General features: G+C 51.9%; 1 protein-coding gene across 2 annotated transcripts in view; it reads left to right on the forward strand.

The window, feature by feature from the left end:
- The window catches only part of AGAP3 (ArfGAP with GTPase domain, ankyrin repeat and PH domain 3), a 141966-nt gene that overhangs the window by 87277 nt on the left and 35353 nt on the right, over positions 1 to 19336 (forward strand). For both annotated transcript variants that reach the window (XM_035554284.1, XM_050709275.1), the window contains exons 10-11: positions 4151 to 4255; positions 9509 to 9677. In XM_035554284.1, coding sequence (XP_035410177.1) covers positions 4151 to 4255; positions 9509 to 9677 — 274 coding nt within the window. The remainder of the gene's footprint in view (positions 1 to 4150; positions 4256 to 9508; positions 9678 to 19336) is intronic.

A 19336-nucleotide genomic window follows, 5' to 3' on the forward strand; every position in this document is an offset into this window, starting at 1 on the left:
CTCCGCATTCTGCCATCAGAAAAGAGAATCATAGAATATCCCAAGTTGGAAGGGACCCATAAGGATCATCGAGTCCAACTCCTGGCACCACACAGGTCTACCCAAAATTTTAGACCGTGTGACTAAGCGCACAGTCCGAATGCTTCTTAAGAAGCATTTGGACTTGAGAAGATGGGTGGTGGAGCGGGTGACCTTGATGCAGCCAGCATGGCAACACCATTAAAAACTGGAATCCTCCCGGCTGCTGTCCCCTGCCTCTTAATCTCTAATACAGCAGCAAAGAACAAGTCTAACAGCTCTATTCCTTGATTCAGCTGTTTCTTGCAAATGTTTGGCCTTAAGGGCCCCTTCCCCTCCCCCCATTTTATTAGATGTTTACTTAGACTGTGTAGTTGCTCCCAGTTTTGGATTCTTGTGCCTTCTGGCTTGAAAAAAATGGGCTGCCAGTGCTTGATTCTCTGTTTCCAGGTCTGGTTTTGCTTGTGTTTTCAATTTGCGAAGTTCCAGATTTGTAGCTGAACTAACTGCCGCTGAACTCTTCTCTGCAGACAGCACATTGTGGGGGCTTGATAGCGATTGCAGCAGCCTGAAGACGTTGAAGTAGGTAGTTTTGTGGCACCAAGGTGTATCGAGTTGAAGACACCTGAAGGAGAAGAGAGGCAGCTGGAGTTCTTGGTTTGTAGTACATGTTGGCTGGTCAGACTCTAGAACTGAAGCAATTTTAAAGCCAGAAGGGATCATTGTGCCCATGAGTCAGGGAGTTGCACCCAGTGACTTTGAGCCAAATTTGTGCCTTCAATCTGGTCTAGAGCAGATTTGTTTGAAAGATACCAAACAAATGTTCTTAGATACAGAGAATCTACCATTTATCTAGATTAGATGGTATAATATTGAACTGTCTTTATACGTCAGACTTTATAAGCAAGAGGAATAAACATTTAAGCACCCTGTGTGGGAAATGCACAGCCCAGCAGTGGTGCCAGAGAAGATGCTTTGTGTCCGTGGTAGGCCAGAACCAGAGCAGAGCAGCAGTGTCCTGGCGAGGAGCAGTGCAAGTGCTGCACGCTGTGTGAGACCAAGGCCTGCCAGGCACGGGAGGCCTTGGTCTCGCCTCTGGGCCCGGTCAGGCCTCACGTAGGCCGCTGTGTCCAGGTCTGGGCGCTGCGCTTCGGGATCTGGCACAACTGGAGACTCCCTGGGGCGAGCGGGCTAACCTCTCAGAAGGATGTCTGCAATGCAGGAGGGACAGATTTGTGACTGCGAGTCCAGAGAAGGGAAGAGGGAGGGAGACCTAATGGCAGTCTTCAAATACGTTAAAGGCTGCTGCAGAGAACAAGGGGCTGCTCCTTGTGTTTGCAGCGGCAGGACAGGTGCTGTGCTGCCATTTCGCCGGGGAGGTGCAGGAAAGCTCCGGGCTCAGATCTCCTGCAGGAGTGCAGTCTGCATCCCCGCATCGCCGGCGTTTTTTGTGAAAAGGTTGGAGTAACGTGGGTGCACCTGAGCCTGCCTTGAGGGGTGGTGGGGGCAGGTGACCTCCAAATGCTCTTCAGCTCTGTTTCACTATGACAATACCACAGCTGGAGGTAATGTCGTCTGCCCCATCTGACCTGATGTTCTGCTGCTCCGCCAGTTCAGTTGCTTTGTCAACAGCAGTGTTACACTGGGAGCTCAGGAACTGCTTCGTGATGGCACTTCCAGCCAAGAGAGCCCACCCTGCAAGGGGGTCTGGCAGCCTGTTTCTAGGTGCAGGACCTTGCATGAGTTCTGCTAGAATCCACACTCTTCTCAGGAGCCCAGTTTGCCAAGTGATACGAAACAATTTGTGTTAATGACCAGTCACCTCCGGTGATTTACTCTGTGCAGTTTCTGTGTTGCCTTTAAGTTTTCTGTTTTTGTGCTTTCCTTGGGCTCATTTAGGGAAGACATTGACTAAATAGCATGAATCAAACACAGATTGGTTGGACCTCTATACAAATACTTATGCTGGACATGGATTTGCCATTTCTGATTATTTGTGTTCTCATTTGTGATTATATTTGGAGACCTTTCACTTGACCAAAATGTTTTTACTCTGTACATTAATGGCTGTATGGATTTTGGACAGTTGGATTTTAATGTATGTGCTGCTCAGTTAATATCCTAAATAATGTTGTGTCAACACAGCTACCATTGCCATCAGATATTGTGATCTTACCGAAAGTAGTGCCACACCTCTCTGATGACCTATTTCCACGTTGATCGGCATTAGTTACACTGCTGTCCCCTCATTCTTTGCTGATCACTTCTTGTGGTGGCTTTTTGACCGTTTTGCCCAGTGTAAGCATCTGGCTGGCTGGCCATAATTATAAGGGTCATTGCTTTTCCCCTTGCAGATCTTGGCAAGGCATGAACTTTTGGACTGCTTCTATGTTTTAAGGCATGTTAAAATCAGCACCTTTTAAACACTGCTGAGCAAGCTCTTCAGCTAATTCTCAGAGCTCTTGAAGGCAAGGGATCAGATCCTGCCACCAAAACAGTTCAGCTCTCACCACTCTGCTTCAGCTTCCCCTTGTATGAGTAGGAGGCTTTTCCTTTTCACACTGTTTGCTTCCCAAGTACTGAGCATAAGTGGTCATAGAGCACTTCTGCCTTTTCTGCATCATTTATCGCCGATTTCATGGTCATGTCTGTGCAGCATTGTTACCCCAGCATGTGCCAAACCCTACATTGTTTTTGTTGTGTTTTTCCATTGGGCAGGCGCAGCAGCCTCAGTCTCTAGGCAGTGGGATGAGGCCCCCAAATATGCCGAGGCTGGCAGGACAGAGACAGTCTGTCCAGGTTTTTGAGGAGGTGCTGGCCTGGGGCCCAGATTTTTGCCACGTTAGGAACAGCCAGTCTCAACGTCTGCTCAGACAGTGCTTTCGGAGAGCCCAGGCCCGGCAGTCGGTAGATGCAGTTTTTTTCCCAGACTCTTGTTATTCATCCATTTTGTCCCCATGCTGTCCTTTCCTCCCTGCCAGCAGAATACTTGGTGTTCTCCCCTTGATCCATGCTCCAGCACCCTTGTGCCTGGCTTGTTGCTCTGTCTTCAGTCTCCCTCCCCACCTCCAGTCTTACCTGGTACAGTGTCAGGTCCTGCTAGAGGCAGATGTCCTGGGGAGGCAGAACTGTGATGGGGAGGAGGTTACAGAATCATGGAATCATAGAATATCCAAGTTGGAAGGGACCCACGAGGGTCACTGAGTCCAACTCCTGGGTCCCCAAAGGACCACCCCAAAAAATAAAAAAATAAAAAACCAGATCATTCCTGAGAGCATTGTCCAAATGCTTCTTGAACTCCGGCAGGCTCGGTGCCATGACCACTTCCCTGGGGAAAGGTTAAGAGGTTGCAACTTTGAATGATGGTTCAGATCCACAGATATTCGTTTTGGGTTGGGCTGGTGGGAAGAGGGAGCTTTTGTCATTTCAGCATGACCATGTCCAGACTCTAGGAGTGTGCTGTGCCTGAAGACCACAGGATTGGTCTCGTGTAACCTCCTGACGGTGAAGTGGGGTGAACAGACACCTCAGCTGCCCAGGACCTGCTCTGCCTCTGAAGTGTGTCCCTAGCTCCATTTGTTTGACACCTCTAAGGAAGAATTGCAGGCAGGCAAGGGAATATTTATCCCTTGTGAGACCCATGTATTAGAGTGTTGTTCCCGTGCCTGTCCTAAATTATTCTTTCATTGTCCATCCATCTGTCTGTGCTTTTTATGACAAAAGGTGGTCTGGGAGCACTGTGGTAACAGATCAAGGATTATCAGCTGGTGGTGAGGTTAGCTTCTGCCTTGTTTTGTCACTGTTCTTCAGCATCAGAAGAGGTGCCCAGAGGGAGTGATTTGGGACATGAGGGTGTGTGATAGATCCCTCGGAGGACCTGGAGTTCGGAACTGGCACGTGGAGACCCTCATCTCAGAACGGCAGGGATACATGCTGGGGTTGGTGAGGGAACGGCTGTAGCCCTTTCCTACCAGTCCCAGGGAAAATGCTGTTGGGAGGCCAACCTAGATGTTTCTTGAGTCCTGATCTTCGTATCTTTTCAAAGATAGTCTCCTACAAGGGGTGATTCTGGAGCTGAGTGGGAGATACCCAGGTGAAATAAGGTCTAAGACTCTTGACACTTCTCTTTTAGGGCATTCTCCTCAAACGCAGTGGCAAGTCACTCAACAAAGAGTGGAAGAAGAAGTATGTGACATTGTGTGACAATGGAGTCCTCACCTACCACCCCAGCCTGCACGTAAGTACTGCACTGGAGCTGTTTGAGAAGCAGGGTGGGACAGAGCAGGCTCTCCTTTGTGCTATGGCTGCTGCTGCAGGTCCTCTCGCAGATGCCACAGTTGCAGAGTTGCTTAGAAAGGGTTTGGCAGCCGATGAAAGCTGCTGACCCTGAGCAGGAGGTTCAACACGAGCCCTCAATAGGGCAGGCTTATACAGCAGAGTTGTTTTTTATCAGTCTGGAGAAAAAAACCTTCCCTTTCATGAAGGCTGTCTCTGCTGTGCCAGGCTGGGTGGGAAAAGCTGATAGGAACATGCTCTGCACAGAATTATGCTCAGTAAATGCATCTTTCTTTTCTGTGTTTCCCCTGCTCAGTCCATTAAAGCAGAGGCTGCTGCCTCCCTGCATCCGGGGTGAGGAACAGGCAGACAACTCCTTGCAGCCACATCTGATGGTGCCATTTGGGTGTGGAATAATTTTCCTGGCTGCTAGGTATTGGGTAATGGAGATGAGGTGCCTGTGCAGAGCCTGCCGAGCTGAGCTGTCACTCGATGCATCTCTGATCCTCTTCACTGCTTGGCTCAGGCACACAGCTGCCTCCCCATCCATCTCTGTCGCCTCCCCACTGTGGGGCTAATGACTTCTTCCCCATTCCCTCTTGAGCACAGTTTGCTGCTGAGACAGTGAGCCGCGGACAGACACACCTGTGACACCGAGACCACAGCACCCTCTGCAGAGGCCGCGCTGCAGCGGGGCAGCCGGGCTGCGCGGGAGGCACGAGGCAGGGCTCGCTCACCGAGCGGCTGAGCAGGGTGTGCAGCGCTTACAGGGGCTCAAGGACAGAGAGCTGGGAGTTGCAGCTCCTGTGCTTCTTCAGTGCCCCGGGCTCCTTGTTTCTCCGCGATCTCCTCAGACACATAGGTGTTTGAGTGCCCTGAGCCTCACAGGCTTCCTCCTGCATCTCTGGTTCATGGGCTTGTGACACTGAGCCTTCCAACCCTACTATCCGCATGCTGGAAAAAACAGTCATTGCATTTCCTTTCCTTAATTCAGGAAAGCTTTGAAAACAGTTGTTTGGGTTTTGTTTGTTTGCTTGTTTTTTGTTTTTTTTTTTTTTCCTTTTAGTCTTTGTTCCTTTTACCATACTGTGTGGTTCTGCAGTTCCCTAACTTTGCAACCCCATTTTTTGGTCTTTATAGACTCAAACTGGGAGGGAATGACTGCTGCTGCTGTCCGCTCTCTGTGTGTGCTCACACACATGTATGGTTTATCGGGTTTCCATCAGAGACATCGTAGGCCATTGTTTAAATCAGCTGTAGAGGCAGAGTAATTTCTGGGATGTTGTTTTACTGCTCTCAGCTGATGCCGCTGCACACTAGGTTTGTCTGCTCTTTACACCATTTGTTCCCCAGAGGGTAATCTAGTTTGGTGTCACTTGCTTTCCTTAGTTTGCTTCTTCAGTGTTTCATTTCATTACTGTGTTGCCGCAAGCAAAAATCTGTTTTGCTTCTACCTGGTGCAACTGGTGATCCACAACCCATTGCTAAGAAAGGTACAAGACGGGCCTCTCCTCCCCTAGATTTCACTGAAAGCTTTGAACCTTGCACCGAAGTAAGTAATGCCCTGTATGTTTCCCTATATCAGGGACTACTTATTTGTGCTGCTTGCTGCCCAGCTCTGACTCCTGCGAGGACAGGAGATCTGCGTGCTCCCTCCTTGGCATTGCCTCCCTGAGAACTGGGGAAAAGACTGATGACACCCACAGTTGTGTTGCATTTTTTTGGTGGTGCGGACGAGCTCAGGCTTTGGTGAGCAGTGTGGGGCTCTGATGAGCAAAGGCTGTTCTGCCTTGCCTTGCCTCGCTTTCCCTCTGGGTGTCCAGTATGTGACCTGCTTGGAGGGCTCAGATGCAGGAAGGCCGCCTGGAGGGAGAGGTGCTTCAGAAGATGTCCCATTTTCTAGAGTGAGTTAAGAGATGCTGTGGTGCTTTTTTGTCTCTGGTGGCATGAAGCAGGTTTCCATGCCCTTTGACAGGATGTCACAAGCAGAGCGCGTTAAGGTTGAACAGCCTGGGGCAGTAGCAAAACCTCTGCTCCCAAGGAAGGGTGTGTGCTGCTTTGGCACTCCCACTTGTGGCAGCAGCTGTTGGTCCAGCAGGCAGCTGCCAAGGCAAGCTGCTGGCAAGAACAGGTATACGGGATCCTCAGTGGAGGAGGCACACAGCGTCCTGAAGGTCCCTGAGCCCTGTCATCCCCCTTCTCCTCTGCCTTGCTCAGAGTGCGCATGTACTGCCACGTGCCTGGAGGTGGCAGAATTCAGGGGGCAGCAGAGGGGGCCACGAGGTCATGGCTGAGTACAAGGGGAAGAGGGTCTTTCCCAGCCCCTCTCAGGATGTTCAAGCCCCAGAGCATTTCTGTGCTGCTTTTGCGTTCCCAGTGGCTTTTCCTTGGCAGGATTCAGGCATATCTCCTCTTCCATCTTGTTTCTGTCCTGTCCCTGCTCCACTTGGGATGGGAGGAAGTACCACAGGGGTTAGCAACCTTTTTTTTTTATTTCAGTGGAGATACCCGCTCCACATGTGTCTGTGCCCCATCGGGTGAAAATTACTGCTTGGCTCTGGCTGGGTCATACTTCTGATTTCACCACCCAAAAGTTTTCTGACAGGGCTATTCATCTGCTTTTGAGTGTTTATCACTTTACTTGCTTCAGGATCTGTATCTCGGCACCTCCAGTCCCACTTTGACATGTCCTCACTGGGAGTCAGTCTTAGGCTGTGGGTTTGCAGGGACAGGTTGATGGGGAGTGCTTAGGGAGCTGTGTCCAGCCCTGAACCAAGTGCTCTGCGACTTCGCAGTGGAAGCATGTCAGCCTCAGCTAGAGGCTCAGACCTGTGCTCGGGTCTTAGGGAGTTGTGCATCCATCCCTGCTCCCTGGTGCTGCTTCCTTTCTGGAACAGGCAGCAGCTTTAGAGACTTTGCAAGCAGGACGTCTGGAGCTGGAGCTGTGGGCAGCAGCTCTGGCTGAAAGTAGAAGTGGCTGGGGGCCTGTTGGCTGGATTCAGCACAGATTTCCTCTTTGCATCTCTATTTCTCTTACCTTTCTGCGTGTGTGTTAAGCGACAGGAAAAGAACAAGTTTTATGAGAAGACTGGTGCAGTTTCGTATCACTTCCCCAAAGCCTTGGAGAGTAAGTGCTTCTGCTCGTGAGGAAGGCGTATGTGGTTCAGCCCAGCTTCACTGGCCAGGCTGTGCTGTGCTGCACAGAGCTGGAGAGAAAGCATCTCCCATTTTGCAGCCAGTGGAGCCATTCACACAATCACCTTCTGTTAATTCTATCTGCAACATCAATTAAATTGTTTGTAGAAACTAATTGAATGTGGCTTAATCACACATCTTAATAGCTTTCCACGCTTTGAACTCGTTGTTAATTCCAGTAATAAAATGAAATGAGAGAACTGGCTGGGTAATTAGCGAGGAGGCTTGGGAAGAAATTGCTGTTTTATAGCATGTAATAAAAGCAGTGCGCTGGTGACCGCTCTCTCCGGCAGGCAGCCGGCTAGTGCAGCAATTGTGCTGAGTTAGGGAAAATCCTCCAGCCCCTCCGAGATTCCCTGCCCAGGGGTGACACTGGGCTCCCACCCAGCCAGGAACAGCTCGGAGTAACGTTTGGCTGGGATGGTTTCCTAGGAACTGCCCGGGGCACCAAAGGGCACGTGCGTGTCTTGACTGTCTTTTAAGGTCAAGTCACCCAGACGTGGGAAGCACAGAAGGGTGTGCTGCAGTGCTGCCACGTCTCTTGGACCTGCATTGAGAACTGAGTGCCTTTACAGGGGTCTGCAGGAAGAGAAGAGTTCAAAACAAGACTCTGAGGTGCTGCTGAGCGGCGGTAACCCATGCAGACAGTCACCTGAGACCGCAGAGCATTGCCTGCACAGCCTTCTTTCACCCGCTTCTTGGAGTCCAGGACTGGGAGAACGGTTGCTCTTAAACCGATCTTCTTCATGCCTTTATCTCGAGTTTGGAAGCAGACAATTTACACAGGCACCAGCTCCAATTTAATCCTCTTGGTGACCTCCTTGTGAACTGGAGCAAGCCCAATGCTCTCTGCGGCAGCTGCGGCCTCACCCCAGATGGTTGCTGCCTCTCATCTCCCCATCATGGCGTGCGCCCCCGGAGCAGGGAGCCAGGGCGCCCGGACCCCGCGCTGGTGTGCCCCTGCACCGTGTGGCCGGGGAGCTCCCTGCAGAGCCCACGGGGCTGGGCTGCCCCTCCCAGAGGTCTGCCCGAGAGCCAGGCAGGGCCTCTCTGGGGCTCTCTGCAGAGGTCACAGTGCCCTGGTCTTCTTTCCTATCCCAGGGGGATGCTAGGGGAGGGCTGCAGCATGCTGCGGAGCAGGGGAAGGGGTGGAAGAAATGGGACAGGACATGGCTCTCAGGACTGGCCGCGGGTCTACAGCCTGGTTTTGACTAAAAGGTGAGGTACTTTTAGGAGACGGGGCAGAACACCATCCACAGTCTGCACGTGGAGTTCTTGGCTGTGCAATAGTCTTCCAGAAGGAGGGGTGAAAGCACCAAGTCTGGGGTAGCTTGAAGCCATGTAGGTGAATGTATGAGAGAGTTGTGCTGAGTTGTTTTTTCTGGGCTTGAATTTCACAAGCTGGGACCTGAGAGGGAATTTCCGGTTATCACATTACCTACACTATAGTGTGTTATATTATTAGCTGCTGCATCTGAGTGTTGTGATTAAAAAGACAGCGAATGACAGGAAGGAAGAACTGCCTGCCACCTATGTGCTCTTTTGCACCATCTAGTCTCTGCTCCCCAGCCAGGTTTTCACAAATGGGCTTGTCATGGCCTCTGAGTGCCCCTGGCAACATCCCAACCTCGTTCGGTGAGAGCTGACTGGGTCTGGGTGCTGGAGGTGATGGCTGGCACTTCCCTGGGGCCAGTCTTAGCTCCCTAGCTCATCATGGGAAGAAGGCAGATCAGTGCCCAGGCTTTGCCTCCGTTTTGTCAGAAAACGTCTGGCTGCGGACGCTGGCAAAGAGTCATAGGGTCTGCTGCTTCTGACCCACCTGGCTTGGTGCTTCAGGGTAGTGCAGGGGAAACCAGCACGTGCTGAGCTCCCAGATCACCTCCAGGTTGCTGGCTGTTAACCAGTTGCCACGTTGATAGTTGGATCCAGGTTTTGGTTTTGATTGAGTGAGTGAGAGGGGAGCTGAGAGCAACTGGCCAGGGCAGGGCTGATCTTGAATCATTCTGCCTCTCTGCTGTAGGACTACATGCAGAACGTCCATGGGAAGGAAATCGATCTGCTGAGAACTACAGTGAAGGTACCGGGCAAGCGGCTGCCCAGGGCAACTACGGCGGCAGCACCCAGCGCGAGCCCCAAGGCCAACGGGCTGGCAAAGGAGCGGAGCAGCACGCAGCTCACGGGAGGCACAGGTAAGAGCTGGTGTGGGTGCAGAGCTGGCGTCACCCCGCGCCACTGGCAGCGCCTGGCTTTGCTGAGCCAGAAGCAAAAGCTGTTCTGGAGTTTCTTGCTGTCACCGCTCTTTGTGAGCACCTTCGAGGGGTGTTGGCATTTCTGTGCAGACCTCAGGTAAGCTGCCTGCTGGGGCTGTGCTGGTTAGCGTACAGGACAGGAAGGAGTAAAAGAGCTTTAACTACCAGCATGAGCGCCCTGAGAGGAAACAGCCAGTCTCATGAGCTGCTGTGCGTGGAGGGAGCTGTTGTTCCCTAAAACAAAGGAAACCTCTGCCAGGGATGTCTCCTGATCACTGGAAAGTTCTGTTCTCTTCCTCTTGTGGTCCCTTTTTCCTTCTCGTTTTTCCCTGGGGACGTAGTGATGTGAGGGGGTTGTTTTGTGACTTCTGTCTTTCTGGGTGCACATTTAAGAGGCACAACTGCCACCAAGCGTGGGGAGAGGGAGGGGGCAGGCCGGGGGCTCCATCTTTCTCCTGGAGCTTGTGCCACACTGCTTCTGCCCCTCTTACCCCACGAGGTATCACGCCCTGCCCTGGGGAGATGTCGAACTTAGAGATGTCCTTCCTGAACTTCCAGGGCATCGACGAGTCTCTACTTTGTCCTTGGGGTACCCTGGCCCAGGACAGATGGTTTCCACATGCTTTCTTCTTCCCAGAGGACTGCTGGCAGTAGTCTAATAGGGCAGAACATGAGTATCTCTCCACTCTGCAGGATAACGGGGGGGTGCTGATAACGCTGCTGATAATGGAAATTCGTGATAATCTGGTGCTGTGCACTGTGCCACGGAGAGGGAGGTTGGGTGACCCCATCCTGGTTTCTGCTCAGTCATGCTCCGCACCCTGGTTGCGTCCTGCGGTTGGGCCTTGTGGGCACGGTGCTCCCAGCTCTGGGGCTGGGGCCTCGTGGGCTTGGGTGCAGCTGGAGGGAGCGCGGGGAGCTGGCAGTGGTCCACAGCATCACGCTCAGCACAGGCAGTGGCACGTGCTAATATCGCTGCGTTCAGGTGGTGCCAGCTGTGAAGCAGTAAACCTCTCTGAACCCATACTGCTGGTTCTGTAGAGCCAGGCTTGGCCTGCAGATCAGATAAACTGCCGGTGAATGACTGCAGTTACTGTATTTTTTGACCAAGGATGTGCAGCTGAAAATTCTGCCTGTTTCCTGCCACTGCTCTCCACTGTTCATTGCCATTCCTTCACCACCACCACTGTACACCCTCAGCATGCACGAGTTCAGTAACAATTGCACATAGCACTTCTCAGACGTATTTCTAGGGTGCTTTGTCTGATGCTTGTACTTACAGGAGGTTATTAGAGCTGTAGGAAGAATTCAAAGACAGAACACAGAGAAGCTTCTGGTGATGTCAAACACAATGTCCATGTAACCCTGTATCCTGCTTTCAGCAGTCATCTCAGCCCTGTTGGGCTCACAAGAGCAGATTGAGATGTGACTTGATTACTGATCCTGCTGCTTGGAAAACGTAGTTGACAAAGTTGGAAAAGCCTAGTTGACAAAGCTTGAGGAGATGCAGTGTCTGGAGGCTGACGTTAGAGCAATTTAAACTTGAGAGGAGATGTAGTTCCCTTACAGGGAGGGTAATTAAACATGGGAATGGTTTATCTGGAGAGCTGGTGGACTTAGCACTGCTTGAAGCCTTTAAAATGAGATTAGTTATCTTTCTACAAGATATGCTTTAATCCAACTTGTGTGTATAGCTGCATGCATGCATGCAGGGGATCACACTGGATAGATACGATGGTCTTCCCTCACGTAAAATCTATGAATTAGAGATGCCCTGTTCACTGCCTTCTCTGGGCCCCTGAGCAGAACATCACTACATGCATCAGCACGGACTCAGCATTAAGACAGCAACCTTAATCAGATTTTTTTGTGTCTTGGCTTTGGGCAGTGGTCAGAAAGGTTTTTGTGTGTTTTTTTTCTCCTGGTACACAAATGGTAAGATGTTTTCTGATAATATTTTTCAACTTACTCTCATGCCTCCAAGACTTATTGCAGCTCACAATTCAGTCACCGTGGTATGTGCTCTGACATGATAGAAAACTTCTTTGAGGTGACTTGCTCATATGCCTGTGTAATGCAGAGTGCTGGATTTGGGATCAGTAAAGAATCTGCCCTGCCTCAAACTGGCAGGAACTGTGCCCCTTTGCTGCCTGTGGGACTAGGAGCGGGACTATTACTGGGGTCGACTGAGCATCTCTCTTCTAATACATGTTTTGGTCAGCTGGAGCAGCTCAAAATTTCCAGTTTTCTGCCAGTGCCCTGGAATATTGGTGGATTTGATCAAAGTTCTGGAAGTTGCTTACTGAAAACTCTGGGGACTCTTGGGCTGTCCTGGCAGAATGGCCTCTGGTTTTCTGAGCTTTTTTCCCCTTCAATTTCCAACTAGAATGTCCTCTTAGCCTTAATTCCTGTATGAAATTTTATCGGTAAAGAGACAAACCAGAGGCAGGAGAGTAGCTGAGATCCAGCATAGGACCTGTTAATAGGTTCCTAGCTAACTAAGAGCAGGTAACCAGCAGTAGTACCACATGTAAGGTTGAGCAAGCGAGCCCCTCCACGTCAGGAAGTCCTGCAGCGTGGATGGCTGCCGTCCGACCTCTGCAGCTTGCGCTCCGTGCCTGATGCAGGCATTGCAGGCAGCACAGCGTGCAGCGTGAGTCTGACAGGCGCCTGGGCCAAGGAGGGGAAGCCCTGCGCCCAGACCTGCGCTGGGCTCAGGAGGCATGCTCCTCACGCTCGTCTCAACACAGGATCTGCTGTTTGTGTACTGCGCTCGCTGCCTAGAAGACCAAGAGGACATCTGGGAAGTGCCAGACAAGGGGACTTCCCCGAGAACGTTTTGGATCTGCCTCCCAGAAGCCTCTCTCCTATGTCCAGTTGTTTCAGCGGCACCTTTCTGCCACCTTCCTGCCCTGTCGGTTTTCTTTGGAGCCTTGTTGCAGACTACACTGACCTGCGTGATCCTCTGAAATCAGGGTGTGCCCAAGCCGGCTGCCGAGCTGTTGGGCGCTCCTGGCATGGTTCTGGCTGTGGCAAGGAGTCTCCTGGAGAGCACCCGGAGTGCAGTGCAGGTCGGGACCTTCCAGCGTGCAGCTTGGGCGCAGCCCCAGGGGAGGGAGAGTCAATGTGTGGACAACAGCTCCGAAGTGCCACTGGGCCTCAGGACCAGCATTTGGTGCCTGGTGTTGTTCGTGTCACCGGGTACCTGTCTGGGGCTTGCCGTGGCGGGGCAGTGCCCTGGGGAGGGCTGGCACAGGCAGGGTCTGTGCCGGGCAAGCCCGGAGGAGCGATCAACCCGTGCGCGCTGCTGTCACTCAGCACCCAGGCTGGCGCGGGATTTGAAACTAAGGCCCTAGCGGCTCCTGAGTCCCACTGTGAAGGAATCCCTTCAGTGGCACAGATGTGTTGGGGACAGGGACAGAATCATTTGTGCCTTAGAGCCACCCCTCCTGTGCTCGGGATGGGAGGGTGTTGTATGTATGTGCTTTGCCTTCCAGTAGTCATCATCACAAGACTCATTTGATCAAGTGTCCTACACCATCCTCCCTCCTCCAGGAAGCCCGGTGGCCTTATCCTAGGAGACACGTGGGGAAGAAAGGGCACATGGCACTGGGTTCCTCAAAAGCTGCAAGTCCACAGGGAGAGGGAGAGAGAGAGTGGGAGGGAGGGAGGAAGAGGGGGAGAACTTCCCTTCATGCATGCCTCTGAGCAAAACATCTCGTCACTGAGATGAGAATATATTGTGACTGATGTGCATGAAGGCTAAGAATATGCTAACGGTATCAGTGATAAGCAGATAGAGTAAATGTTTGTGATTTGTAAAATGTTACTCTTAATACAAAAACAGTCCAGTAAGCGCTTTGAGTAGCAAAGGTACCAGTTCCTCAATACACCATTAGGGTTGCACAGGCATGAAATGGGAGCATAGTCAGGCCTTGGTAGAAGGAGAATGACACCATGGGCAGCCTGAGGTTACATGGAGAAGCACACCACAGGGGAGATGAGGCTGGTTGTCAGCTTCTGTGTTGGCGGTAGGATTTGGATCAGTTAGCTCCCTGGTGGAGGGAGAGGTTGTGTGGAGCTGGACAGGGGTTCAGACACAAAGTGATCTTGCTCATTGATGCTGACTGTGTGACATGCTTTTACCCTTTGTGGCAATTTCTTTCTGAACTTGGAGTGAAAAGTCAGATGTTTTAGTATCGCTTAGTGAATCTTCTTACTTTACAGTTAAGCATTCCTTATTGTTGGGGCAAGATGATGTAGGTTGGAAAACTGGCTGTGTTGCATGTCTGGAGGTGGCGAGTCAAAACGGAGCGGGGAGCACTGGCACCTGGGGGAGACCTGTGGGTGTGAGACGTGAGGAGGGCCAGGCTGGTTCCTGGTGAGGTCTGATGGCTCTGTGTGAAGGTGGCCAGTACTGGCGTCCCTCTAGCAGGCACCACTCGGCACCCTTCCAAACGCATCTAAAGAGGTCGGCCATGCTGTTAGATGCCGATGGGGTTCAGCAGCACGAGCCTTGCCATGGTCCCCTTATGTGGCTCTGCCCACGCTGCTCTGTACAGCTCTGCTTCTGTCCCTGCTCTGTGTCCGTGCCATGGGCTGAGGCTGATCCTGCACAGTCCCAGCCCAGCCGTGGGGGGAGCTGCTGGCCCCCCTGCTCTGCCCCCTGCCCACCAGGCAGGCAGCTCTGGGGAGGGGACGCGGGAGCAGGCGCTGCTTTTGCTTTGCCGTGCTGGCTCTGCTTGTCTGCCAGCCGACAAGTCGGGCAGGAACAAGTCCTGTGGAACAAGTCGCTTCCTTAGGGTGCATTGGAATGTACATCGCATGGCTCATGCCAAAACTCCTCCTCTGCATTGTCCAACTTTCCGTGTCTTAGCTTCATATTAAAAGATCTTTTTTTTTTTTTTCCTTTCATACGTTTTGTGATACAGTTAAAAGACAGATCTTTTTCTGAAAAGCAGGCCTTATGGGCTTAACATGTCTCACCAGTGGATTTATGCCACTTGATCCAGTGCAGGTCTGGGTCAGCTGAATGCTGTGACCCTGTCAGAAGGTGGGCGTCACTGCCAGCAAGATGCTTGGCTGTTTCCTGAACAGGTAGGGCATGGGATGTAGGAACGAGGCATTTGTTACAAAGCCAGTGGATATTGCTCCTTTTTTCCTGACCTCTCTTCTGCCTGTGCTGTCCTCCTGTGTGTGCTTTTCCAGCTCCCAGCCATTCCTTCCTGCCTTCCTCTCCTACTGGTGACTCTATCTCCTGCTCATTTTCCCTCTTTCGCAGTGTTGTTTGGCAGCTGGTGATGGGCACCCCGAGCACAAAAGAGGCGTTGCGGTGCTCTCATTCCCCACACCTAGTGCTACAGCGCTGGGTGCCAGGAGAAGCAATGGCAGCAGTAGTCCTGCTCAGGCTGCAAATCAAGCAGCATGAAAAAAGGCACATATATTTATCCTGTTCGTGTCAAAGCCTCACAGAGACTTTGAAGAATCCACCTACTTATCTCAATTTCTACAAATAGAAATGAGACCGCCAGAAGCACCTAGGTTAGTTAGAGCATCCCTGCGTCTGGGTGTCTGGGTCGGATGTGTCCTAAAAAGACTTTCTTTGAACTGCTTGTAGAAGTTCTTCACAAGTGGTGAGAACTGTGGAGACTCCTGAAGTCTCAAAGACAAGGCACAAGTGGGTGCTGGTCTTCGGAGAAAGTTGAGAAGGGGTTCTTGGCAATTGCTGCTCAGTATTGTACACCCTCGGTCGGCTGAAGTAGTGCTGGCTGTGCTCCAGGGATTTAAACTCCTGTTTTATTCTGGGTTGCTGGACTGGGGTAGGCATTGGATGCGCCAAGCAGGGGCAGCTCCCCCTGACCACAGCCGGTGCTCAGCTGTGCTCCCCCCGTGGGCTCCTGGCACGCAGCCTCGCGTGGACACGGGGGCCCCTGCACAAGCAGCACTTGCAGCGCCTCCTGCACTGTGCAAACCTGGCGGTGTCTGGGTTGGAGAGGGTACGAGCGGGGTGCACAGATCTCACCGACAGAGCCTGGGAATGCTGCTTTCTGGGTATAAATCGGCTGAGAGCGTGGAGCCTGCTTGTAGTACATGTGGCAGTGCAGGTTCAGGTGTCTCCTTCAGAGCCTTGCAGATCCTCTTCACAGTGCAACATTGCTTCTCTTCCACTCTTCCTCAGGGATCCCCAGATGTATCTTCTCTGTAGTTCAGGAAGCTCACCCTTTCTGTATTTTTACCTTATCTGTATCTTATTCACTACGTGTTTCTGGCTTGAAGAATGAAGGCAGCTTTTATTTAGACTAGATGAAAAAGTATTTTTCAGTGGGGAAGGACAGATGGTACCACAAGAAAAATATGGAGACAACGTCAATCATCACGAGAGGCTGGTCCCAGCACAGCTGCAGCCCTGAGCTGTTGCTTTGCAGAGGTTTGTAAGGATCTACTCCAAACCTAGTCAACACAGAGGGAAAACACGTGAAGGCTATTGCTTGAAAATGTGGTGTGTGCAGTGCTGGTGCACAGGCTTACGTACACATTTAACATGGGCACCAGAGCATGTGAGCCTATTCCTTGGCACCTCACTGGAGCTGGGTGATGTAAAAGGATGCCGATCAGCTGGACACTGGAAAACCTGCTTCCAAATTAGCAGCTGAAGTGTAGGGAAAAACCAGCAGATTGCTGAGGTCATTGTGAGCAGCTACGTGGAGGCAGTTTCTGACAGCAAAAGGCTGCCTGATCTCGCAGGCGGAAGCAGTGCAGATGCTCTGCCTCAGCCAGAAATGCTGAGCTCATGCAGCAGTCCCAAGTGAGATGTTCTGGCCTAGGTGGCTTAGAGATGAGACCAAAGAAAGCGTGCGCGAGCCAGAGCAGGGTGTTGGGGAAGAGGGTGGACGGGACGGCTCTGCCTGGTCCTGCGCTGCGGTGGCTGTGTGCCGGGCTCCCCGGGAGCCTCCCACGGGGTTTGCTGCCAGCGTGGGAGAGCAGGGATCACGCCTGTGCCTCGGGGAGGGCCAGCAGAAAGCTGAACTGTGCCAAGCCTGCCTCAGTGCAGGGGCACGAGTCTTCTGTGTGGGGGGAGAGCTGGAAGGGGCTGATGCCACTTAGTGCTCTTCGCTCTGAAGAGCAGCCCACGTGATCTGTCGAGTACCTCAGGGCAGGCTGCAAGAGACCTCCTCCTCCTTTTCCTCCTCCTTTTCATTTTCCTCCTCCTCCTCCTCCTCCTCCCCCTCCTCTTCCCCCTCCTCCTCCCCCTCCTCCTGTAGTATTGGTTCTGTAGCCAAGGGAAAGCATTTTAAGCTTATCTGTGGTGGTGGAGGCACTGCTTGGGGTGCATGTTCATGCCCCATGTCCTCGTTTGCCCTGCAGTGACAAGGACCCATCTGTCCTCTGGCTGAGTTACGAGTACCTCCATCAGCTCTCAGCTCCCCATGCCAGAGCCAGCCGGGCTCCTCAGGCACATGCAGCCGAGCCCACCGTGAGCCCACCGTGAGCACGTGCCTGTCCCTTGGGGGCCGGCCGGGCAAGGGGAGCTTGCGCAGGAGTGTGTGGGAGCTGGGCTGGGGCAAGAGCCAGAGCCGGGCTTCCACACAGCTGCAGGACTTCTGCTGGGCTTGTGCTGGTGGCCAGCAGCACGTGTCCTTGTCCCTTCCAGAGCCAAGAGCCGGGGAGCGCGCTGGCACGGGGCGAGCAGGAGGAGAGTGCCTCGCCAGCGCCCGGCTGGCCGCAGGAGCGGGGGAGCATCGCGGCACGGGGCCCCCTGATGCTCTGCCTCTGCAGAGTGAGGGATTGGCTCCCCCAGGCCGGGGTTGCTGAGCCTGCTGTGATCATGTCACGTCGGGCTCCGTCGATGTTAACATCTCATTATCTTTGTTACTGTAATTACATTATCCGCTGCTTTATGCAGAATTATTCTCTGAGGACTAATTGATGGATCCATGTTTAATTCATTAATCATTAGCATCAAATTCGACAATTACAGTGCACACTGATTGTGGAATTTCAAATGTAATGAGGGAAGAATTAACAAAGAAAAGGGAAAACCTGTTTCCCTGGCATACCGCTGCTCACCGTGGGGGACAATGACATTGAGGGAAGAAGAGGCAGCAGAGAGCAGGGTGGCTCAGGTCATGGCAGACAGGAGGCTGGTGGGATTGTCTTGTGCCTTTCTCCTGCTTGTGGCTGCACAACGCATTCTTCCAGATCAGAGCAGGGTTGATAATCTCATACAAAAGAAAGGGCACTTGGGTATTACCTAGGAGAATCTCAGCTCTCGCTTCCTGAACAAATTTACCCTGTCCACCCCACAAATAGTCTGTGGATATAGGCACAGCTCATCAGGCCCTGACATGGCAGGTTCTGGGGAGCACAGAGAACATCCTCAGTGTATACACCTGCTCACAGACTGGCAGGGAAAGCCAAGTCAAGGTCTGGTGTCTCCAGAAAGAGCTTACAGCGCAAGATCCTGTAGCTGGTCTGTTCCCTGCATGGTACACAGGAATTTGTTTTGTGGGGCCCTTGAAAACATTCCACAGACTTTTTCTTACAGTGTATGCCTACCTCTCCTTGTCTCTGCACTTCTCTGTGGGACCTTTGTTCCTCCCAGTAATGGGCTAAAGGGTTGTTTGTAGTCTGAGGATGAAGCACAGATCAGAGATTTAGTAGAATTTATCTGTAATTAATACATTTCATTATGAATCATGTATAAAATACTACAAATTCATATTTATATTATAAATATTATAAATTCACTATAGCATTCAGATGGTAACGCCTTACGAATGTTTATCTGGCTGTCTGAAGTAGGAGGATGCGTCCAAAATGTGAAGTTGGAGCCATTGCATTCAATGCTATGCATTGAATAGAAGCTAGAAATTGCCTGGACTTCACAGGGAGAGGAGGAATCCAGCAGGAACTCGAAGGGATTACGTGAGGCAGGACAGGTCCTACGAACCTTGATGCCCGGTTCTTGCAGCTGGTGGAAGACCAGAGGACTGAGATAGGCTGGATCAGCTCGAGGTTGTATTTTTTAAGCGTACGCTAGAGTTAACGATGGATTTCGTGTTTCCAAATGTTGTAACTCTGATCTCTCAGCTGTTGTTATTTTTTCCTGACGAAAGGGAACTGAGGCAAAGAGAAGACAAATCCAAAATTCTCAAAAGCATCCGCTGTGTGCCCCAAGTTTAGAGCCTAAGAGCTGCTGTTCTATCCCCAGGAACTTAGTCTTTTTTCAGCCCTTCAGAGTGTAGCTTTGAGCACTGAGCTCCTGTTTATCAGAGTCCCCACCTGGGCACTCAGAACAGGAGGAACACATTATTAGTGGCTGTTTTTGACAAGTGTTGGTATAAGTGACTTGAACAGTAGCACTGGGAATTTTGCAGCGGTGTATGGATTAGATTCCAGGTCCCCAAAGGAAACATTCAGCTCCTTAACCTTGGGTTGCCCCCACTTTCCCTGCTGCCTTCTGCATTGTTCTTCTGGGCACCTTGATCCTGGAAGATGTTTTTCAGAGGTCCTGCAGACAGGAGCGTACTGCACTGCACTGTCACCCTCAGGTGCATGCTGGCCCCGGCTCCTCTCCAGACGTGTGGGCACTGCAGTGC

Source organism: Cygnus atratus, chromosome 2, assembly GCF_013377495.2.
Source record: "Cygnus atratus isolate AKBS03 ecotype Queensland, Australia chromosome 2, CAtr_DNAZoo_HiC_assembly, whole genome shotgun sequence".
NCBI lineage: Eukaryota > Metazoa > Chordata > Aves > Anseriformes > Anatidae > Cygnus > Cygnus atratus.